The sequence below is a fragment of the Pygoscelis adeliae genome, unplaced genomic scaffold (genome assembly GCF_000699105.1).
Source record: "Pygoscelis adeliae isolate BGI_AS28 unplaced genomic scaffold, ASM69910v1 Scaffold113, whole genome shotgun sequence".
In the NCBI taxonomy this organism is placed as follows: Eukaryota; Metazoa; Chordata; class Aves; order Sphenisciformes; family Spheniscidae; genus Pygoscelis; species Pygoscelis adeliae.
In genome coordinates, this window is record NW_008825108.1 from 6,854,680 (window position 1) to 6,877,578 (window position 22,899).

At 38.9% G+C, this 22,899-nt stretch overlaps 1 protein-coding gene across 1 annotated transcript in view; it reads right to left on the reverse strand.

Annotated features, from left to right (window-relative positions):
• Positions 1–513: 513 nt before the first annotated feature.
• The window catches only part of MYRFL (myelin regulatory factor-like), a 27,264-nt gene continuing 4,878 nt past the window's right edge, over positions 514–22,899 (reverse strand). Inside the window, exons 4-16 of the mRNA XM_009327671.1 lie at positions 21,805–21,872; positions 17,855–18,002; positions 14,451–14,646; positions 13,176–13,252; positions 11,782–11,892; positions 11,118–11,208; positions 8,057–8,257; positions 7,539–7,647; positions 6,956–7,065; positions 3,296–3,459; positions 2,636–2,699; positions 1,401–1,486; positions 514–616 (exon numbers count right to left, since the gene is read on the reverse strand). Coding sequence (XP_009325946.1) covers positions 514–616; positions 1,401–1,486; positions 2,636–2,699; positions 3,296–3,459; positions 6,956–7,065; positions 7,539–7,647; positions 8,057–8,257; positions 11,118–11,208; positions 11,782–11,892; positions 13,176–13,252; positions 14,451–14,646; positions 17,855–18,002; positions 21,805–21,872 — 1,528 coding nt within the window. The remainder of the gene's footprint in view (positions 617–1,400; positions 1,487–2,635; positions 2,700–3,295; positions 3,460–6,955; positions 7,066–7,538; positions 7,648–8,056; positions 8,258–11,117; positions 11,209–11,781; positions 11,893–13,175; positions 13,253–14,450; positions 14,647–17,854; positions 18,003–21,804; positions 21,873–22,899) is intronic.

Sequence of the window (22,899 nt, forward strand, 5' to 3'; positions counted from 1 at the left end):
GCTAACTACACTTAAAGATTCTTGCCCTTTCCCCCACACTCTTCATATACTGTTTATTCAAATGGTAAATAATAGAAATTAATGTTTCAACTTACGTTTCTCCTTTGCATTGGTTTTCTCATAACTTAGAGATTTGACTTTTTGTTGATGAATTGGACAACAATAGACCTTGTCACAAGGCAAAATGTCACAGAAATTCACTTCAGGGATCCTGCTGATGGGTTGCGTGCTCTGAGAAATTGTGCTTTCCCCCTGTAATGCTAAAGGGGAAAAAAAATAGACGTAATTCTCACTAGTGCTGTGTGTCTATTGCCATTTTATAATAACACAGAAATTGAAAGCCTGTTACATGTATGCAGACCAGCAGAGATACAGTACCTGCTGTAGTGGTAGAGGGAGAGAGTACAACAGAACTTGAGGTACCGCTGATGAAGAAAAAGAAAAACAATTCATTAAGAAATGAACATCAGAGTTGTGGACCAAAACAGATTGGTCCACAACCTATTACTAATTCTAATTCACTAACACTAATTCAACTACTTGCCTGTAAATCGGATGTTTTTCAAAATGCCTGCCATGAACGCTAAGTAAATACAGGGTCGATATTGTCAAAGCACTGTAGAAAGAGAATTACTCCGTAGATTTACATCCATCTCTTATGTAACATAATATGAATAATACCTTGACAGCAGCTTGTCCAAATGTAGTAATGTAAGAGTTAATTATCTGATCACTTCCCCTTTAGTGGAAAAAATTTCGACTTAATTTAATGGGTTTTAGGTCAGGTACTTGTATACAGCTAAATTCAACACAAAATATGGTCAGTTTTCCATTGTAAATAGAATCACAACACCAGTTCAAAGTACTCAGTTCACTTCAGAGAGATTGTAAGCCACAGGTTTTTGGACTGGAAACAGAAAATGGCAATCTCAAAAGTCCAGAGCATACTTTCCTTTCCACAAGTCCAATGTCACAAGTTAAACCTTCAGAGTCACAGGACTGCCCACCATACTGGGAACAAGTCCAGCTTCATTTCACACAACAGAATCACTCTGTACATCAGAAATTGTACTTAGGCACAGAATGATTGCGTAAAACATGCAGAGACTCACAGGTCCAGCTTTGGACCTGTAGCACGAGCCACCGAGATATATTCAAGGTACACCATACATTGTGACATGGACAGAGATTAGTTGTGTGTGCACCACTTGAATATCTCACTTTTCTAAAACAATTTCAACTTTACAATATTACCAGGCATATTCACTGTTAATTTGAATACATTGTGTTCTCTGAGTAGGAAGGGTGAGAAGAAGAAAAAAATTGCAATCTTCTTTCTGATGAGATAAGTAGAAAGGGGAAGGGAGAAACAAGTCAACTTGTTGATAATTAATTGTTACCATAATGCCATAATAGCAATCAAAGCTATTATAGTCACCCGGAAAATCTTCATGGAGCTAGACTCTTTCCTCTTTGACAAACAAACCTAGGAAAAAAAAAAAGTTTGATTAATTTAAGTGGCACATAATTAAGCTACTACTAGTCTGGCTTTAAGTTAACCTTGTTTCTTTCAGAGGAACCATACAAGTCATCTTTATATAGGGGTCAACGTCTAAAGAGAAAAACTTAAGTGACAAAAGGCTCCCTAAAACTGTGAGTGCATTGCACACTGTTGATAGTCTGGGGACACAAACATTACACAGGAAGAAATGGTGGGTAAAAACAACAGCTCCTTCTCTTTTCTTCGTGCCATTTTTCATACACTTGAAGTATTGCAAAATCAAATGACGAACTCAGTAAGCAGTGGCCAGAACTAAAAGATGAGCAGCTTTCAGTATATGTTCAGACCACGTTAAACCAGTGCTGGTGTAAATACAGAAGAAAGGCACTTTCTAAACAAGTAGGATGATCTTAGATGATGGAGCATTTGATTGTCATTATGCAATAAAGGACATTCGACCTATTATTTTCTCTTGCTCTTTGGCACTGGCAAAAGCAAAGTACGCAAATGAGCACTGGTTCATCTTAAAGAACAGGACTTAGCAGCCTAGGAAGGCTGTCGTGAAAAAGGTCAACACATATTCCCTAACTCATTCAATCCCTGTGAAAAGGGGTCTCCTCTTTCTATACCAGGATATGGGCAAGAGGAAGTCATTCAGCAATAGCAACGACATCCTATCCAGGTCTTAACCACCTGAAAGACAGCATGATCCAGTACAAAACAGGAGATGCTAACTGCAAACCACAGTGAAAGACTCATCCAAGGAAGAAAGCTGAGGAAGAATTATCACTGTGCAGACTTCCAAACTGAAATGAGCATTTCTATGTAAAGCTGCACTGCACCATGTGAGCACACCTACAGGCTCAACAATTCTCTCCTGTTGAGGTCTCCTCCTTCACACCATCACACAGAATGGATCTACTCTCACACACACAAAGTATAGGCAAGAAATGGAAGTGTCTCATATGTATTTTCTATCTCACTACAGTTAGTTTTTAAGATTCTAGCATGACACTAAATAATTCTGGCTAAGGAATTTGATTCAATATTTAGAAACATGAAAGCTTTCACTAATATTTCAGCACTTACAAAAACTGTCTCATAGGCATATTTCATATATTTAATTTCACCCACCTTGCTGGATTTTAGCAGGACTGATTTTTTTGATGACAGAAGACTAGTAGCTCGACTATACCTGCTGTGAGAGACAAAAACTCTTTTAACATTCAAATGCTTCAGCAACTAATAAATGAAAAAGAGACGTTTTCAATAGGGTGTTAATGTCACTTGCTTTTGCAATTTTAACATTTAAAAAGAGAAAGGCAGAAGTGTCATCACATTCATTTTCAAGAACAAAGGCCTCCAGTTAACTCACCCAGGTGAATGCTATTAAATGCTACATTTGATTTCAAAGAAAACTTGGGGAAATGGTTTAGAAATAGGAAATGCTCATCACTTCCACTGAAGCACTAATGAAGATTCTTTCTTGCAGAAGCAGCTCTGCAGATTTCTCTTAGCAGCAATTCCTAAGCTCCAGGGTTGTAACTGGACATAATTTACCCTTGCTTTATGCAACTGAAGCAATTACAAAAATGATTGCAATTTAACAGCCATTTGAAACAGTAATTTTGTCAGTGAGTTAAAAAATATGAGAAATTTGTATTTTTTGCACAACTTAAATGCTGGAAATGAGCTGAACTCCACTGTCAAGCAAAATCGGTTTTCACTTCTACCACAGAGACCACTTTACCAATTTCTGTTACAGCTATCAGAGAACATTCTAGACAGAAGTACCTGACTTTGCTCTCTTCACTGACTGTTGACTTTAAACTGCTCATCCGTTTCAGCCTGGCCAGTTTCCTATTCCATTGTTCCAATTCTTCTATTCTGACTTCAAGATTGTTGGTTAGTTTACAAAGCTGCTTTACAGCACCAACATTCTCCATAAAGATCTGATCCTGAGAAGCAAAACAATGACAAAAGTAGATACAATATACTCATCAGTCAGATGTAACAAGCAGTAATGAGTACAGAATTCACCTATGTAAAGATACATTGAATATTTAAAATGCAAACACAAGTTATCTCACTGTAAATGGGATGCACTTATGACTATAAAAACCTTTTGCTAGATTGTAAAAATTGCTTATGTTCAATTTGCAGTAAATTGAAAATGAGGACTTGCAGAAAAATTTTAAGAAGCTGAAGGGCTTCGTAGACCAAGAATTTAAACTATATTTTACCTTCATACTGTGTTGAATTTTAAACCTTAACACTGTCACAACAGGCATCTACCATTTGATTTGTAGTGCTGCAGCTGAACATAGATTTCAGAATCCCTTAGCAAAATGTACGTGCAACCATCTACCTACAGGATTGACTAACCTGGCTCAGACAAGCCAGAGTTTCTGTCCGTGTTGTACACATAACATGAATCACACAGGAATCAGCGAGACAGGGAAAGATCCAAACCAGAGGTCAAGCTGTGATGGCATAATATTTTGTTCTCCCCTTCAACCTCTCCAGCTTCTTACAGGAGTCCTGTAAGTTCTAATACCGTGATCAGCACCACAACTAACACAGTTCAGACACCCTCCATTTACTCCTGAATATTTTACCCAGGAAAAGCCTTCTATTCTTCTACCCCCTGCTTATCGTCTAGGTATCAATGTGCTGCTGGAAAAGCCTTCAGTACAACCATCCAGGTAATAAGTATTTTGTCCATTTCTGAGCCAAAAATGGTTACTGATCCACTACAGGAGCATGGTAACAGCATACTTTCTTTGCTGTGTTTGAAAGAACGGCTTTCTCATACTAATGTACAACCAGACTGATGCCATTAAACCTTGGATGAAGCTATTACTGCAGTTAATGTTGCTAAGTGTTCCAGTCTAGTCAAGTCATGCAGAAGTAAAGCAAAAGCAGAGTTTTGCCTTTCACATTGTAAATGTCACGCACACCCTTCTTTTAAAGGTGACTGCATTCCACAAAAACAGACAGTATTTTGTATAAACAGAACCAGAGCACAGGTATCAGTGGTAAGTTGCAAACTTCTCTACTGCCAGAAGACCAACAGCCTGTTTAACTAAAAAGTGACTTCAAAATAACCTCCTGTGCCTAGAACTGTGAAATCATTTATACGGTCACTTGTCCTCATATCAATGACATGTAGCAGCTGTCCTTTCCATTCTCTTCAAATCATGCAGGAATCTCTTCTAGGTGGCTTCAACTAGCTGAGAAAATGGCTCATCTGGCAAAATGAAGGAATACTTTCTTTGGGACAAAAGGACTGATTAGAGTTTTACTGCCTCACTGATGACAAAGTACTGAGCACAGTGCGACTGAGAAGAGAAGAAAGATTCTTGTCCCAAAATAGCAAATTTCCACACAGTTGAGACATTTCTCTAGAGTAGCAGAGCCTGGTTCAAATGTGTAATGCAATCAATTAATTTTACAGAGTTCAACAGCTCCAAACAGGTAACTGACAAAGAGACACAACCAAACCAGCCAATATCCTGCTTATCTGGAACTAAACTTGGAATGTGAGATAACAAAGTTCAAGGCCTCATCACCTGCCTAGCTGAAAGCAAAGATACGAAGCAACGTCCATTTACTACTCAAGGTGCTGAGCTATTCTGGAGTTGGGAGCTCCAGACATTTAAAGCAGATGTTCCACCTGGACATCAGATGTTCCAAATCTCTGAATTCAATATACATCTTAAACTGTTAGACACAGATCTCTCCTGCCCCTGTCACCCAAAGGTCGCAGAATTGACATTCACATACTCTGCCACAGGTGTTAGGAGAAAGAGGAGAAAGCACAGATTTACCTAACTGTATTAAAACAATGTCGAAATGTTTGTGAAGTGATCCCAGACCTAGCCAATTAGTCAAGAAAATGCTAAGCAGCAAATAAGCCATTGCTGTAACAACTCATTCTTGCTTGGGCTACATCCACGGCAGAATCACGTCCTGCAGGGTGCAGCAGGCTTTCTCCATTTGCTAAGTCACATCCCTGGAAGACATCCTGGCAAGTGTTGTCCGGAGACCCAAGCTACAGAGAAGAAAGGGAACACGATGGGCCCAAATGGCAGTGCTGTGAGGCACCGTTACAGATGGTATTTTGTGTGATATTTCAGCAGAGAGAGATATAAATCAAAAGCTCAATTGTCCAACATAAAAGTTTTGTCAGAAAAAAACTGACGACCGCAAAGCAGTTGGGGGGGGCTCAAAAATGTAAATGATGATGCAACTGTCACACAATGTAACAGGAAGTGTTAAAGGGCAAAACAAACCCAATGTCACTATCTAACACCACTGCGCTTCTATGAGCATCTAGAAATCAGCTACAGGCTGGAACCCTGACCAAATACAGAAGATTTTCTAAAAGTCTCCTTTCCAACAGTATCTCTAGAAAGTGCTCTTTCCTCAGCTTTATTCAAAGTGTCTAATTCATGCTTCCTTTATATGGAATACAGCCTAGCAGATTTAACCTATGAATTTAACTTATTTTTAGCCTATCAAAAGAAGGCAAATGAAATGCAATATTTTTAATAGATATTTTCTCCAAGTTTGGTGGTGTAAACTTGTGTTTTCTATAGAATAATGAAAGAATGCATGAATATAATGAATACAGGACCATGTTCATGACATCATCCAGACAAGACAAGGTTACCCATTATTGGCTGTAAGCAGGAAAAAGCTGGGAAGTGGTCCTTGACCTGCAGTGAACCAGCGCACAACAGAGGGGCCACTCTGAGCCATGCTGTGGACAAGCGCTGTCTACAGTCATGTGTGACTGGACTCTGTGACTGACAGTCCCTTGCAGTCCTATTTCTACAGGAAAAGTAGAGGAAGAGACCACAGGACAACAGACTAAGGCATTGTTTCCAACCTATGAGCATGGTAATTACTTTGTGTGCCATAAACATTTTATAGTATATGATTTTGAAGCTATAATAAGGATTTCAGATGGTCAAAAAAACCTTCCCACAGAGCACACAGAGTTAGCATTTTTATTTAGTATGAAGTGATTACACCCGGATTAGAGTAAGGAAGTTTTTATTTAACAAATAGAATGCCATCATTGCTTAATTCACTTCTGGAACACTTAATTAACTTAAACACAAAAGAATGTTTTGGAGTCCCGCTTGTTGAACCAATGCTATGAAATCGATATCCACCTTTATTCAGCAAAGCTAGTTTTTTTCCTTTTCTCTTTATTGTATGTTTATTTATAACGAGATTTTAATGTAAATACTTTTTGTCATTAAAAGATTCAGCCATTTACTAACACCTGGTGGTTCAGTTTTTCTCAATGATTTGCCAAACACTATTTTTGTAAACACATGTGGAGGCCTAGAGCTTTGTATAAAGCATAGTGTTTGTTTATAGCTCCATATACGAAAGGAACAGTCTAAATACACACCTCCACCTTCTCTCTCAAGACCATACCTTGTCAACCATGAGGAAGTTTTCTATTTTTTCTCCATCATTACAAGAAACTTCTCCAACTTCTCTAACAGCTTGAGGTAAAAGCTCCTTCACCTCCTGGGCTATTATTCCTGTTCACAAGATAAACTAAAGTCAGGAAACACAGTGGCATACCGTTGACCATGGTTGTGTGCTTTGAGTCGACCAACCTAAAAGCTACAGGTAGGGCCAAACATGATCTAGAATTTCTCTGTGGTAGGAAAATCCAGGATTTCACTTTTTTTTTCCATTCCACAGAAAACAAACAGAAACCTTTAGAAGTCCAGTTTCTCTGCAATAAGAACAAAATTGTTTGTGATCACGTACTTCATTTTCATTAAACCTCTGGAAAAATAACCCTCCATCTTTAAAAATTTAAACGGAAGTTGGAAAATACCAGAAATACTCAATTTTGGCATTTTTATATCACAAGAGAAACACAGAACAGCGTGCAATTGTAGCACCCTAAGAAATGAGGATGAAATAGCAGGGTGTTAAAAGGCACTATGGCACAATGAACAACAGTGGAAGTTAATGAAAAATGGGAACAGAGCTGACTGAATACCTGTTTCATGAGTATTTTTTATTCCCATAACAGATGCAAATTCAGGCTTGTAGTCATACTCCACCAGCCTCATTTGTGTTATTCTTCTCAACTGCTCATTCGTATCGACCTAGTTGGACAAATACCAAGATTCATATGTTGAAACGTTAGGAACGGTCATGGCACCTAGGACTTCAGTGAGATAGCAACAAGCCTGACATGGGCACTTGGCCAATCTTTGCATCGAACAATACGGACAATCTTCTCATTCCCCATTAGCAGAGTGCTATTTGTATTTGTATTGCCAGTTACCCTTCAGTCTGACAACTCCCATTTACACAGATATCTCCAGCTTCTGTGGTCAGCCTCTTCCAAAGTCCATAGGCAATGGCTCTACAGAGCACAGCAGTGCACTCGATTTCTTTAGGCCAGCATTTCAGCACACCCAGGGTAAAGAAGGTGCTTCACATGTCAGAACAATGATCCACACATGTGCTGTGGTGCAAACATAGATGCTCTAAATACTCCCCCGCCCTTACCTCCCGGATATTCTGTTTTGCTCGGCTGTCAGATGGGTGCATGACTCTGCCCATAACTTTTGCATTTCCGCAGACAACCAGTGCTTCGTCTGGTGCATCTGTGTTAATTCCTACTCGACCATGATAGACTATCGTCTCTGGAACATGTCCTCGCTGCCACAGTACATCACTGTCATTCTCAAACTGCCCTGGGTTAGATGCCTGGAAGTAAAAAATTATGTTTAAAGATATAGTATAGCATAGATGTACTATTGCTTATTCCATCAGGAATTCAGGGAAAATGAAATGCCAAATCTTTAATATTAAAATTGTATTCAAGAGCTTTTCTAACACACCAACAGAAAAAAACAGAGTGGAGTCACTTCTAAGTAAGTGTTTCTACTCATACAGCATCGGCCTCATTGCTTTTTCCCTTGAATTCTACTTTATTATCACCTTAAGCAAAATTATCAATGTCCAAAGCTTTCCAAATTTTAACTTTGACATTATGCCACATAACCATTTATTTACCAGCAAATTTTAGCTGAGGCTGGAAATCAGAAAAGAGCAAACAAGGCAGAGATTAAACACACGTGGTTCATAAAATCCTCTGTAATGTTTAAAATTAACTCATATTAGAAATTTCATGTCAAGGAAACAGGGTCTTTTAAAGAACACCAGAAAAACAACAGAGTGTGTATAATTAGAAAAGGCATTTGATTTCAGTAATTAATTTTGGTTTGGTTTTTTTTTTTTTTACTTTGAATTCAGGCTTTAAAATTTGAGTCTGAACAAAAGTATGATCACTATAAAAAGTTTGCACTCATTTAAAGAAGCCAGGCTTTCACAAGGCTTTGCCATCTACAGGGCATGGTGCTGAGCACTTATCACCGTTTGCCACAATTAGAGCATGATCTGATATGCCTGATAACCACTACTCAGCTGGTAGTTTTGTTACGTTATGTTTGAGTGTATAAAGGGCCAGAACGTGAGTTGCTTTCTCTCACGGTGCGTTTGCACAGCTTTGCCACTTTAAGGTAGCCAGTGGCTGGCTCACTGTACCCTGCCACTGAAGCCCCGTCAGACATCTGGAAAATGACTTTTTTTTCCTTTCCAGCTTTCCTGTTGATATTTTCACCACTTCAAATCACAGCCTCTTGATCCTTCTGCTTTTCTGCCTTCTTTTTTCTTTGTCTGGAATAGTGGCCAGGTTTGCAAAATCTCATTCCCTGGATTGCTATTAAAAAACTGTCTCACACACATTGAAGGAGCTCTCTTCACTGAAATTTCAAAAGAATCTAACATTAAAAATGGTAGGAAAATGCAAATTTCTAAATCTTACATAAAAATATTTATCTTATAAGGTAAAAATAATCCCAAGGATGAGTCAAATGTGAAAATTCAACAGCTTTCCCAAATTAGTAAAGAGAGTATATTTGTAACACTGCTAGATGCAGAAAGAGAAATTCAACGAACGCAGTATTGTGGAAATTAATGGACAAAAGAGGAAAAGAACTAACTATGCAGGAATGACACAAACACAATGCTTCAGTGTCCTGAAATGAAAGAACCACAGCAATGGCCAGGATGATGAAACTTCTCAGCAGGGCAGAAAACTACTGAACTCCAAACATTGCTTTCAAAGCCCTTTCGCAGCTCCACCCAGAAAGGAGCTCTCGGCCATATTGCCCTGCAAAAACCTAACTGCAGCTGCAGGAAGAGGCTTTATGGCACAAGAAGACAGAAAGTAATGGCCCATACGAAAAAGGAGCCAGGACTGAAACCGTCTGAAAGCCCTCATCTTCCTTTGGAAACCCCTGTGCAACACCACACATACTGGGGATTTGCATTTTTGCTCTCTCCAAACCTGAATGCTAAACCAGGCTGTAATCATAAGCCTAGGCAGACGATGTGCCACCAAAAAGGACCCAAGCAATGGCCTACAAAAAATGATGCCAGGACTAAAAGCTTTAGACAGCCCTCACCTTTCTTTAGGAGCCGCTTCCCAGTCCCGCTTAATACAATAGAGCTCTTGGTCTTATTTGACTCTAAACCAAAATACTAAGCCTATTCCTCACCGTAAGCCAAGGACTAGAAATACTCCATGCAAAAAAGAAGCAGCTCCTCAGTTGGCCCACGCAAAAAAGTTCACTGGACTGCAGTCTTCCGGAAGCCCTCACCATCCTTTGCAGCCCCACCACATGGCACCTATGCATTTCCCATCTTTCTAAGCCCTAAGCATAATCTTCACCCTAGAAATAACCATAACCCTAGACTACACCCAGTTCAGATGTTAACCACCAGCTATTGGTCACATGAAAAAGGGACCAGGACTGAAAGCTTTTGGCAGCCCCCACCTTTCCTTGGCAGTCCCCTTGCAACCCCAGTCATGCCGGGGCTCTGCGCTTTCTCTCTCTCCTAACCCTAACCCTCCATAGCTCCTGTTACAATAGAGCTCTGGGTTTTCTCTCTCTTCTAAGTCTAACTCTGTAGGCTAAAGCTGAGTACTAAAAGGAAAACTTTATGTGGATCAGAGGACTGAAAAGTAATGGTCATTGAGGAAGAGAGACCAATTCTTCCTTTTTCTATTTTGAAACCTATATTACAACCACCAAATTAAGAGCTGGGACACTCTGGAAACACAGTGGAAAGGGGCAGCTATGGGTCTTAATCTTCCTAGAGCTGCTTGACCTTCTTTCCTTGCATTTTTTTTCATTCTCATCCTCCTTTGAAAATGAAGCATCTAGCCAATGAAAGCATTTACCAAATTCCTGTCAAGTGCCGGAAATTGTTTCACCTCAAAGAAAAAACAATCTGGAAAAGTCAATGTATTTTGTATTGGAATTCACAACAAGCTTTCTTTTTAAATTCTTCTATAGCTCTGCTTTTAATGTTTTAAAATGCCGATAATTAAAAGATAACAACATATTCATATAATATGCAACCATAATCTTTTTTCCTCAGTCTTTTTGATTCAATGGTCATTTTTATGCCCAAGAATTACCCCCCCGTAGTCTCCTATGAATATCAAAACAGTTTTGTAAATACGTTTCACATGAAAGCAATATAAATTTCTACCTACCCTCACAATGATCTTTTCAGAGACATATGCAGACAGTAGATAGAATTCATCCTGAGAGACAGCATACAGTCCAACTACCAGCATGAAGTATCTAATTTGAAATTGATTTAATCAAGATAATAATTGAAGTAATGTCTTCTCACAGAAAAAAATAAAATGTTTTAAATGCAACTGCTGTTACTGATTCATAAAAAGATAGCCAGAACATTTTTTAAATATATTTATGTTGCAACATGAAGGAAAAAATATTTCCTTCACTCTCAAGTAATATGCTCTTTCAAGCCCCACAATCACTGAAAATGAACAAAGATTACAGTAATTTTGACAAATCTAAGTAATGAAGACTCAAAGATGAAGACCCTTCCTTCCCCAGAAGAAAATTATCATCATTTGGTTTTTTGGCTGCCTGATTCTGTCAGCCAACATTCTGGCTGTGATTTCCTGAAACAATCTCTAACCACAAGGATGAGATACTTTCTTTTATTCTCACATCATCCTGTGACTCTAGAGGAGGCCTTTAAGCATACCAAATATCACAGAATTTGAAATTTAAAAAATCACAGGATTTGGCAATGCTGAGATTTTTCACAAACATCAGCTCCATTCTAAAGTAGACCTTCTCTTTTCCACTTCACACACACAGGCCAACTAGCTACAGCAATACCTCTGGTCAGGATTAGGTTTCCCCTTTTTTCGCATATTATTTGCTGTTGTTTCACTGAAATGCAACCTTCCCAGTGTTACTTTAGTTATCTGGTCCCCTGGCAGATCAACTCTAAAATAGAAAAGAAAACAAGATCAGGGAAATAAGCAATTGAGGTCTACCTGGCTCAAGCCAGATTTCCTCAAACTCATTAATATAGTTTTGAGAAAAGCTGACAAATGAAAAAACAGAGGAACCCCAGTAAAAATGCAGTAACCCTGGTTTATAAAAATGCATTAAAAACACTGACTATGTCAAGGAGATAAACAAACAGGATAAAGCACCAGCAGTGGGAAACTGTTCTTAGTAATAGGAGCCTTGTGTTTCTTGGTCTGTTTGTACAGGGTCTTGAACATAATAAAACCGTATGTGTTCCATATGATAGGTATTTGTTGATTGCCAAGGGTAACATTGCTTATTATTGGGTCTGAGTTTCCACATTAAAATAAATAAATTTTACTGCTTGCCCTTTTTTTCACCTGCACCTAATTTTTATGTCTGGAAGTACAAAATACAGACATATGTCTCAAATACATAGTGGCACTGCTCCTGTCAGTGATAAATAATATGAATAAAGAGTTTGCATGGAGAAAACAACAGTCCATCGACTGTGTTCTCATCTGGTATAAATGAAAACTACACCATCAGCACCCATGAAACAATTTACACCCAGAATCTATTCTTCAGTATGCAAAAGGAAGAAAAATGCCATGATAGAGGTAATTAAGTGAAAATCGACCTCTCCTCCCAAGCTCAAAGCTAATTTTTGCAGATTATATATTGCAGCCTTTATCCCAGCACTGTCCTGTCAAACTTGACACTGTCTTATCTTTTTCTGTTTTAAGGCTTCTTTAATTATTTATAGAGAACAGAACAGCTCCAACAGAAGACACTTATGCCAGAAGAACAAACATTGATTCTGTCAGTGAGTTAAGATGCAGAAGAATGGCAGAGAGTTCCAGGGAGAAGCTGCATGTATGTTTCTAGCAGGGGCACTCCCCCTTAAAAGCACTGCAAATACATCTCATGCCCACGTAGAACAGCAACATTACTGACATTTCTTAAGATGGGAAATGCATCTGCCATACAGCTCATACAACAGTGTTGTCAGCTGAATATAAACATTTTGGATAGGCATACTTAACACATTTGTAAAGCTGCTGAAAATTTTCTTTAATGAAGGGAGACCAGGTATATATTACTACTGTGATTCTATGCGCACACCCGGAATGGAATCTGGACAAAGATCAGAAGACCGGCTTAGAGCTGCTATAAGTTTCCAAGAAACAACTACTTCACATTTCCGACCAATCAAGTATTGAAATAAAATGGAATAAATTTCTCAAAATTCTTACTTAACAGGATGGAAAGTTTTTTTGCTTCGATCTGACTGAGACTGTTCAATAGCAATTGTTTGATTTGGAGCTTCCACCTATAAAGAAAAAAGAATTTTCAAAAATAACAAGAATATTAAATTTCAAACACATAAAATTTGCAATAGAAATTAATAGACAAATTGTGTCTGAAACAGTGACATCTCTCTCATTTCTCATGGAACCCTATAGAAAATAACATGGGAATTGACTCCTGATCAATTGACACCTGACAGTGCTGTGTTCCAGCTAGTCTGAAGCCCCAAATCATTCTGTGGACATAATTTGAAAGGGGAAAAAAAGGAAAAGTCACGCATTAATTTGCAAAAGAAAAACTGCTTTCTGAAGCTAGACTGTTACTGGCTCATCCTATCCCAAAGTATAAATGCTAATATATATAATTTATATATTTTATACATTTATATTAATATAAATGTATAAAAGATATTTAACATGAGAACTGAACCTATGCCAAGTAATTCCATAAGTTATTTTAATGTAAATTTCTGTACCTTTCTGGAATGGTACCAAGCAGCACTTTGCTTCAGATGGGAACAGATGACAGTAATATTCACTGATTTCTTCTGCATTAGAATGCATTAAGCAAAACTGGTAGTAACTGCCTTGTAAAACAGCTACACGGATTTTTTAAAATCACTTAAATCAATTAATCAGTTTTGGTAGTAAGTAAAAAACCTGGTAAAATCTTCCAAAAAGATTAACATTTCTTACTACTTCTGTGTATGCAAGCTTGCGGACCCATGTTGGCTGGAAAGAATTTGGTTCTTAAAATGAAAACAGAAGCCTGGCAAGAAGAAATGGGGAATTTTTGTTGGTTTTCTACATGTGAGCTGTTCAGGAACAACAGATTTGATCCTTTTTCTTTGCTTTGTGAATTGTTGTTTTCAACGCATCTTTTTGACCAATAGTAGACTGGCCACCTACACACCAGATGATGCTCCTGCACTGCCCACAGAGGGAACAAAATTTCAGCCAAAGAGAAGGAAGTCAGTGAAACTATGGCAAACAGGCAAACATGACGTCTCTCAGCATATATCAGCACAAGCATCCATTAAATGTCACTTTTTTCCAAGAGTTCCACACGGAAGTCACTAGTAAGTTAAAAGAGTTCTCTTTTGTCAGTTCTTGGTCAAAAATTACTAAGAAAAGAGTTCATTTCAATTTTTTACCTTATTCTATGGATAATCACATTCTAACTTATTAAAAGTAATAATCACAAAGAGGAGAAATACTTGCCTTTATTCCAAAAGCTTTCAAGTAAAAGTTTTCTATTGGTTTCCCCCCCAGCTGAGTTTTGACATATTTTGGATGTCCAGTGATTCCAATATGGACTGTGATTTGGAAATGATTCTTCTTCTGGCACACAAAGGCATCATCTGTTGTTGAAAAATTAAATCCTTTGTCTGTGACAATGTGATATCCTACAGTGGGTCTACAAAACCAAGAAAGAATAGCAACTTTAAGTACAGGCTTATTTGAGTGACATCTTGAGTTCCTATTTTTTATGTGGTCTGAAAATCCATCTGAGTTTTTACTGACAAAATGGCAGCCAAAATACATCTTTGCAATCACCAGTTCTACCAGTATTTTCTTCTTAGCCTCTTAGAGGTGTAAAAATGAAAATGCATATAAAGTGTACTCTAATTCTCGTCTGACACATGAAATGTTTGGAAACCAGAGGTGGAGAAGCTTACAAAATCCTCACTTTCAGATCTGGTATAAAGGAACTCTGTTCACCTAAAAGCACAACCAAACCTTTTAGTGTATTCAAGCACTCATTATAACATTGCTACAAACAACAGAGCTGAACTAGTGCTGCAGACAACAACGTGCTAATGAGCCAGCAAGACTCCCTATTTTGTTCCCAAAGTGCTTCTGCAGCAGCTGCTGGGATTCGAATAAGGCTTTACTCAGGCTAAATGAAAAGCTATCGATACTGACCCTCTGGCCAGATGACTATAGAACTCTCCTTTATAATGTTGCCCATCCTACCCCAACTAAGGAAACCCTATTCTATTTATTCAAAGGGCTAATCTGTCACCCGAAGAGAAGAGTATTCTGTCCTTATGATTCACAGCAAACAAGGAAAGGTATCAAAAGATCTTTCTAAAAGAGCCAGTGAACTCACCATCCCAACAATGTTTCCAGTCCTCTCATTTAAGTGATGGATAATTCTGAAATAATAGGGCTACATGGTTCTCTTATATGGGCATTGGCTTTTCTTGCTAATGAAAGTTTGATAATGATGATCTCGTCTGATGCTATAGAGAACTTCTCATTAACACAGTTACTGAAGATGACTTTTCAGAACTCATCCATTCGTTTGCACGTTATTAGTTGGAAAAATCAAAATGTACAGACTTTACAAGAAATGTACAGACTTTATTATCTTTTTATAAATTATGAACGAAAGGCCCCTTTCAAACAATCACTGATTATCTGGGACAGGGAATAAAGAGAAAATGACTCTGTAACTACTTCAAAACTACCAAGTCGTATGTTAATTCATATTTAAAATTATAATGAAGTGTCTACCATCTCCTCAAACCAGCATTATTAAAGAAGCAAAGCTTCTTCAGTTTCTTCCTACAACTGGTAGTTCTTTTTATTTATGTAGGAAATGTGTCTATTTCATAGTAGAGGAAGGAGTCGTTTTTCAGATTTAGGTGTGAAGCAAGTTCATTAGCCGATATCCTTTAAGCAATTTCAGAGTATTTGCTTACATGCAGACAAGCAGATTGAGAAGCAAAAGTACAAATTTCCATCTCTCCAAGTTGAATTGTTTGGAACAATGACTCCCAAAGAGGAATTTCATGTTTATCATTTTCTGAGTATACCATTTACTGTAACTAAGAGCAAATACATATTTTGCTCTGATCATACAAAGAATGGTCAGTCTCACCAAGCAGTACAGCAAAACTTGGAAGAACTTTTAGGCAGCAAGGGATATCCCTGTCACACAAGCATGCCTACTAGAAATACACTTCAAGTTCATCTTTCTATTCAGAATTTGAGTCTTCAGACAACATCTTTGGAATAGAGTCCCACCAGTCACAATAGTAATGGGGCAAGGGGCTAAGAAAGTGCCAAGCAGACACGATGCAGGGCATAATTAATGGCAGAGTAACCTTCTCTAATGAATCTACCTCAGCTAACAGCATTTTGTGGTTAAAATGAAATAATCAAAAGGTTAAAATACTGGATGAATAAAATGGAAAATAATAATTAACCTTAGAAATGCCCTTAAAGTGGGCACAACAATTTCAAGGTACAGGACCAATCAATCTACACTGAGCAGTGATAAGCACATAACTCTTTTGAGGCTAACAGAATACAGAATCATTACTCAGAAAATCTGTGCACTGTGCCGTAATTACAGTGCATCCTGGAACAAAGGTACTGCCATTGACCTCGCTTAAAAGTAACACTGACTTCCTCTGCAAATAATATCTCAATCCCCTTCCACAGTAATGGTAACGATACATGTATTTGGATGCTTTAATGCTCAGCATCACATTGTCTTTGTTGACACAAGCCACCAAGAAATGTAAGTCTGGAACTTCAATTTTAAGTGTACGGGAACCAACAAGTAATTGGGTAGCGGCAGGAGAGCAATCTCCCAACATCAGCTCACAGCTCTAATGCAGTCGTTGACTGAAAGTGTAACAGGAGTTGGAAGCTACTTTCATTTAGAGTGACAATTCACATCACAAACACAGCTGGAGGTTTCTTGGCCCATCCAGCTCCCAAGGAGTAGAAAGGTGTGAACACGGAGCTGTCTGCTCTCTTGTCATGTCAATACCCTAGAAGGGTTGTGTGGGACACAGTAAGATGTGTATTGCCCCTATCACGCTGTGCACAAACAGGGAACGTGAGTGTCCAGCAATGACACTGATACACTCCAAACTCCCACAAGTGCTTTAGGCAGGTTGGGCTAGAGGAACATTAAAATTTACTATGCTATTTAAGTCCTGTGGAGACAGTGACAAATTGTTTGCACCAATCCTGGCGAACTGACCAGACGCTGTAGAAGGGTTTTTGTTAAAAGGAATGATTCACTAAATACTAGAATGGAGAAAACCAGGGATGTAAAGTGAACTTGGAATGACCTTTCCCAGATCATGTGGCCAAAAAAAATGATTTACAGTTCTGATTTATACAGGAAAACGTTAAATCTTTAGCTATACAGTTGCACGTCATACATATATGTCTACAGATATTAAGACTTCGGTTATATGAGCCCAGAAGTAATACAGGTATCTCCTATTTCCACTTTCCTTTAATATTTTAGGCCATTAGAGGGAAAGGTGCCATATGCTCAGTAATTACTTGCCCCAATGTGCTTGACAAAATAAACAAAAATTAAAGGTATTTTAAGTTAAACTCATTTTTCTTTTGCCCCTAGATCCTCGAAGGGAAATCAGAAAACCTGGCATGAATTTCAACCAGTGTTTAAAGTTCTGCTTATCTGATACATCTGCAGGTTCATATTCCACCATGCCTGCTACACCTCCTTCTCCAGTCTTATTTTCAGTAAGAACAAGGGATGCCAAATGTGTTATTTATTCCTACAAAACTACAATACCAGCAAAAAAAACCCCAAGAAACCACATTTTCCAAGTGCAAACATCAGTGCTTACAGTTTTTCATAATTAGAGTTAAATAAGCTGTTCCACTGAGAAGTTTGATATGGTTGCCATGTTAGAGCTTGACAGCATTTTTCCAAAGCTGCATTCTGTCCATCACTGTCATATTCTTGCACTTCAGCAGCACAGTCCTTAACAGTTGCTGTAGAGAGATAGTGAAAATTCAGTTATTACTTTTGTGACTAGCCAAAAATCCTGCATAAACATTTTTATAAATATATTTACATATCTACACATACATATAAAGCACAAATATACTGCATATATATTTAAATCTGATTGCTCTTTGCAGTTATTCCAAAAGATTGTGTTGTATTCCCTTGCCCTAGAAAATAAATTTTTCAGCTTTCCTGATTTGCAAAATATTACACAAGTAGCACTTCCTATTTTTATTCTCTCCAAAAGGATGGCTAGTTTCCTTGGGGGGGGCGGGGAAGGAAAGCTAAGCATTTTACTGTACATCTGCAACACTGCAAGAAGCAATTACACAAAATTACATATGTTTCCCATTCTCTCTACTACAGGTTTAAACTGAATATACTCCAACTCACTGCAACAGGTACTTCGTCCCAGAGCAGGAGGCAGAGTTTTCCAATAGCAAGCACATTCACCACTACATCTGGTTGACTGGTTAATGCTTTCTGACTATACATTACAGCATTCTAAGATAGACAGGGTCAACCATAATTCTCTGAGATATTATACATTTCATGAAGAGAGAGAGAATGTGATAAGAGAGACAGATAAATGGAGTGCAGTAAGGACAGGAGAAAACAAGTCATTGAGCATATAAGCTAAGATCCATCCACAGCCAGTGGCAGCACAGTAAGACAGAGCCTACAGAATCATTTCAGGCCCAAGCTGCATTTGCAATTCCCCACTTCAGACATACAGCAGAGTGAAAATATAAAAAAAAACCCACAGTAAAGAAATTCACACCTCATTTCTAAATGATCTCCATGCCATTTTTACCAATGGCTGTGCTCTTTTTCCTATAGTACGAGTGTCAGTAAGATTTTATTGACAGTGACTCCAAAGGAAAGTGTATTTCAAAGCTGTGCCTTTAAGTATTAAAACCAGCAATAGCAATTTTAGGTACAGAAGTGTCTGCTCATCTTCTCTTTCCAGCAGAGGTAGACTTAGAGGACTAGTCACAATCAAGCAACACTGATGAAATAAAAGATACCAAAGGAAAAGTAACCTACTAAATCCAGTTGCTACTCATTAAAAGTGTTGTAAAAGATTGATTTAATGCTGAAGAATAACTTACTCCGAAGAAATAACAAGCAACTCTCAGGTTTTCCACTAACAGACAACGGTGAAATTCCTCAGATAAACTGTTCATTACAAACTGTTCATTCGCAGAGAGCCTCACACTTCACAGAAGCTGATCCATTTCTGTACGTGCCCGATAACCTTTTTTGTATCAATTGGTATAAGCCTAGCATTTTTATCTTGATAAAACAATGAATTAAATTAATTTGGGGAAGGGGTGGGGAAAAGCACACAGCTTTTACCAAGCTTGTGCATGGATACACTTTGTAGAAAAAATATGGAGTTGAGATGATAACAGGAAATTGCAATCTGTTTGTTCATCCACCACATTAATTCCCTGTTAAGCTGACCCAAGATGGTTTATTTGCCCAGTCAACTTAGTGCCAAGCAAAGTCAGCAGAGTATAGTATCATCTGTGTACTGCAGGCTCACACATGGAAGAGGGCAGAATACTTCGTCCAGAGAGTCCTCAGGAAACACGAACCCCTAACGCTTCTCTCTTCTACAAACATAAATAGGTCCTGGTTTTCAAAAACACTGAAAAGGTAAATTCCTCCAAACCTGGTAGTGGAGTACAGACTGTTAATACAGCTGCCTTTTCAGACCCAGCAGGAGCTGTGCTCTTAAAATATTTACTTGTCTACAGTATGAAACATTAAATTTCATCTTCGCACAGTTGCTTACCTTGTCTGGAGTCCTGAGACTGAACTGGAGAATCAGTGGCATCTCCCAGTAATTGTGAGAGCTTCCTTTTTTTGCCTGATGCTGCAGAAATACTTTTTTAAAAATACACGTTGCATTACTCATTTGTAAGTATAAATACAGATATTACAGAATCATAACAAGAGAATACCCAGGTATCTCATTCTAATTGTACTGTCACCCAAATTCTGATTTGCTGGGGGGAGGAGATTGCTGTTGGCTTTTTAAAACTGAATTATGCAATTTTTCCTTCCAAAACATAAATTAGTTTATTTTTTTATTTCATATGAATAGAGAAGTTGATCTCTTTTTAAAAATTTACACAGTGCATACGTGGCACGGTTTTATTGTCTCCTGACATTTGCATTAAAAACACAGCTTTATTTGTACTCACAGTAATTGTACAAACACAGTAATTGTACTCCACCAAGCATGAACTCACTTTCCTTCTTATACAGAAAACACTAGTAGCAGTTAAACTAATGCGTTAACGCACAGATCTCAAGGGGCAACTGATGGGTAACAGTTTTCCCCTTTCCCAGAAACTGAGATTTCAAAAAATGCTCCTTTGTGCAAAGGAGCAAAACTTTATTCCAAAGTTTTGATATTATAAAATGTAAGCTAGAATATCCTGACAGATGGTCATTCCTTCTGGATGGGGGAAAAAACAAGCCAAACTCCAGGTCTCAGTCTGGCCCAGTAGGTACTCAAACTAAGGTTTCTCCACAAGCAGAAGAAAAGCCCGCCCACCACATTGTTATTATTTTTCTAGGTTTGTCCAAAAGTTCCACATTTGATTAAGAAGTATTTTGTATCTTAAGTTCCAATAACTAAAGTATTCCCTCAAAAAATAATATGATTTTGACTAACTGGCACCTTCTACTGGAAAACAAACAAATAAAAGAACACAAATAGCTTCAGTGAGAAACCCAGGCACAGCTTCCTTCCCCCCCACACATGTAACACGTAATTGAGTTCTGTACAGAAGAGGAGAGAGGGACAGAGCATCTGCAAGCCCAGGACTAACACTGATGAATTCACATTTCTCTCCCCATACCAGGGAGGTCCCTCTCTGGCATGCATCAGTCAATTCATTCTTACTAGGTATCATGGTTGGATGCCTGCACTAGCCGGTGTATTTTAAATAATTAAATCATTAATAATTAAGCATCCACAGCATGCTGGTGGGTGAATATGGCAGATGGTATACGAATACCATTTCACTTGCTTACATAGATATGACAATATTATTTTTTTTTTTCTCTCATGCCACTTGTCAGAACACTTACAAGATCCTTATGGACCAATCCCTGCAACAGGTATTGCAAAACACCTGAATGTTTTTATAATCCAGTTATGAAGCACCTGTTGATCCCTCTTTAGCCTTCTAACGTTTTAAAAATCAAAATCCATTCCTACTTCCAATCTGAACTTCAATCAAGATGTTTAAAGAACCCTCAACCACAAGTGTCTCAAAAATGTCTAAACACTGCCATCCTGTGGAAAACCCTACACCCGTGGGGATTTTACACCAGTCTTAAACCACGTCTTCTACCAGCTCTGGGTTTTTTTTTTTATCTGTCCCATCCTTTGCATAAAAGCTTTATCATTTACCCAGAAATCTGAGATGCATTTGGCTGAAAATATGAATAATTAAAACCCAAACAGCTGGAGGATGTAGAATTATTCCAAGGAGTCACAGCATTTTCTGTCTTCAGACAGCAGCCTTGGGGGATGTTGCAGGGATGCCCACTGGCACTGGGGTCAGAGTAAGTCTCCATGAACCTGCAGGGAAGCTTGCTGGGTGCCATAGCAGATGGGCATGGGAGCGGAGGCTGTGGCCCACTGGGCCACGTAGCATCATACCACATGGCTGCAAGAAGTAAACAGACAAGAAAGTAAGGAGAAAGAAGAGGAGCTGGAGACCTTCCTACAAGCTTGGGAGAGGCAGAATTCATGTGACCTACTCTGGAGCTGTGGCGGAGAACATGGTTCCGATCCAGAGTCCGGTGGGGAGTCTGGCAACTGGCTTTGCCTAGGGATGAAAAAGAGATTTTGATTTCTACTGGGAGGAGACATGCAGGATGACCACAAGGCAATGCTGAAAGCAGCTGAAGGGGGACCACCAGTCTACTGACCAGGATCTTCAGGAAGCACGGCTCACAGTGGTTGCTGCCCCTTCTCGCAGGAGCAATGTCACTTGTGTTTTGTGAGACCATCTCCTATGGCCCTCCACCTCTCCCCCATGCAGGGAGGCACCATCCCTGCTAGCTCTTGCCCAAACCCCCCTCCAGGACCCGCTGACTTCAATCCTCCTTCCTTCCCATGAGCCGTTCTTCCGTTACCTCCAGGCACACCACTGACTCTGAATACACGGAGCTCACAGGGGCTTTAAACCCATTCTCTCTGGACTATAGGTTAAAGATCTGTAGCATCTTTGTCCACTAACTGTAGCCAATTTCTTAAGACCTTAGTTTGGCCGAAGCACTCTCAGCCACTATCAGATGTTAGCAGGTCCCATTTTAGCACCTAACTCACCAGAGGCAGCCCAAGCGCGGCAGGGAGCAGGAGCTGCCACACAGGTGGGGAAGCACATCTGCCCGGTTTGAAACAAGAGCTTCTACAAGCTGACCAAAAAGATCTGGAAGCTTAACCTGGGGTTTCCATGGGTGACAAGCTACTCTCCCTCTTTTCAATCCTACACAGATATTCCAGTTCCGTTTGGAAGAATGTAGTGGGAGACCAATAATTAATATCTTCTAAGCCTAAATCACAAAAGAATTGAAAATAAAGAGTACTAACAGGTCCATCCCAACAGCCACCTCAAAGAAAAGCTTCAAAAACAAAACAAACCAAAAATCCCTCTCGTTCCTCACAGTGACAAGCTATTCAGTCATGTTTTAACCCAAACGCCATTGCTGACCCATTATTTATTGTGCCTGAGTTTATCACCGGGGAGAATCTCGACGCATTAGCTGAAACCTGAATAAAGAATAAATCGCAAGGGCAGGGCTTGAGCAGCGGGGGCCTCGGGGCGCGCTGTGAGGAGACCGCCACGAGCT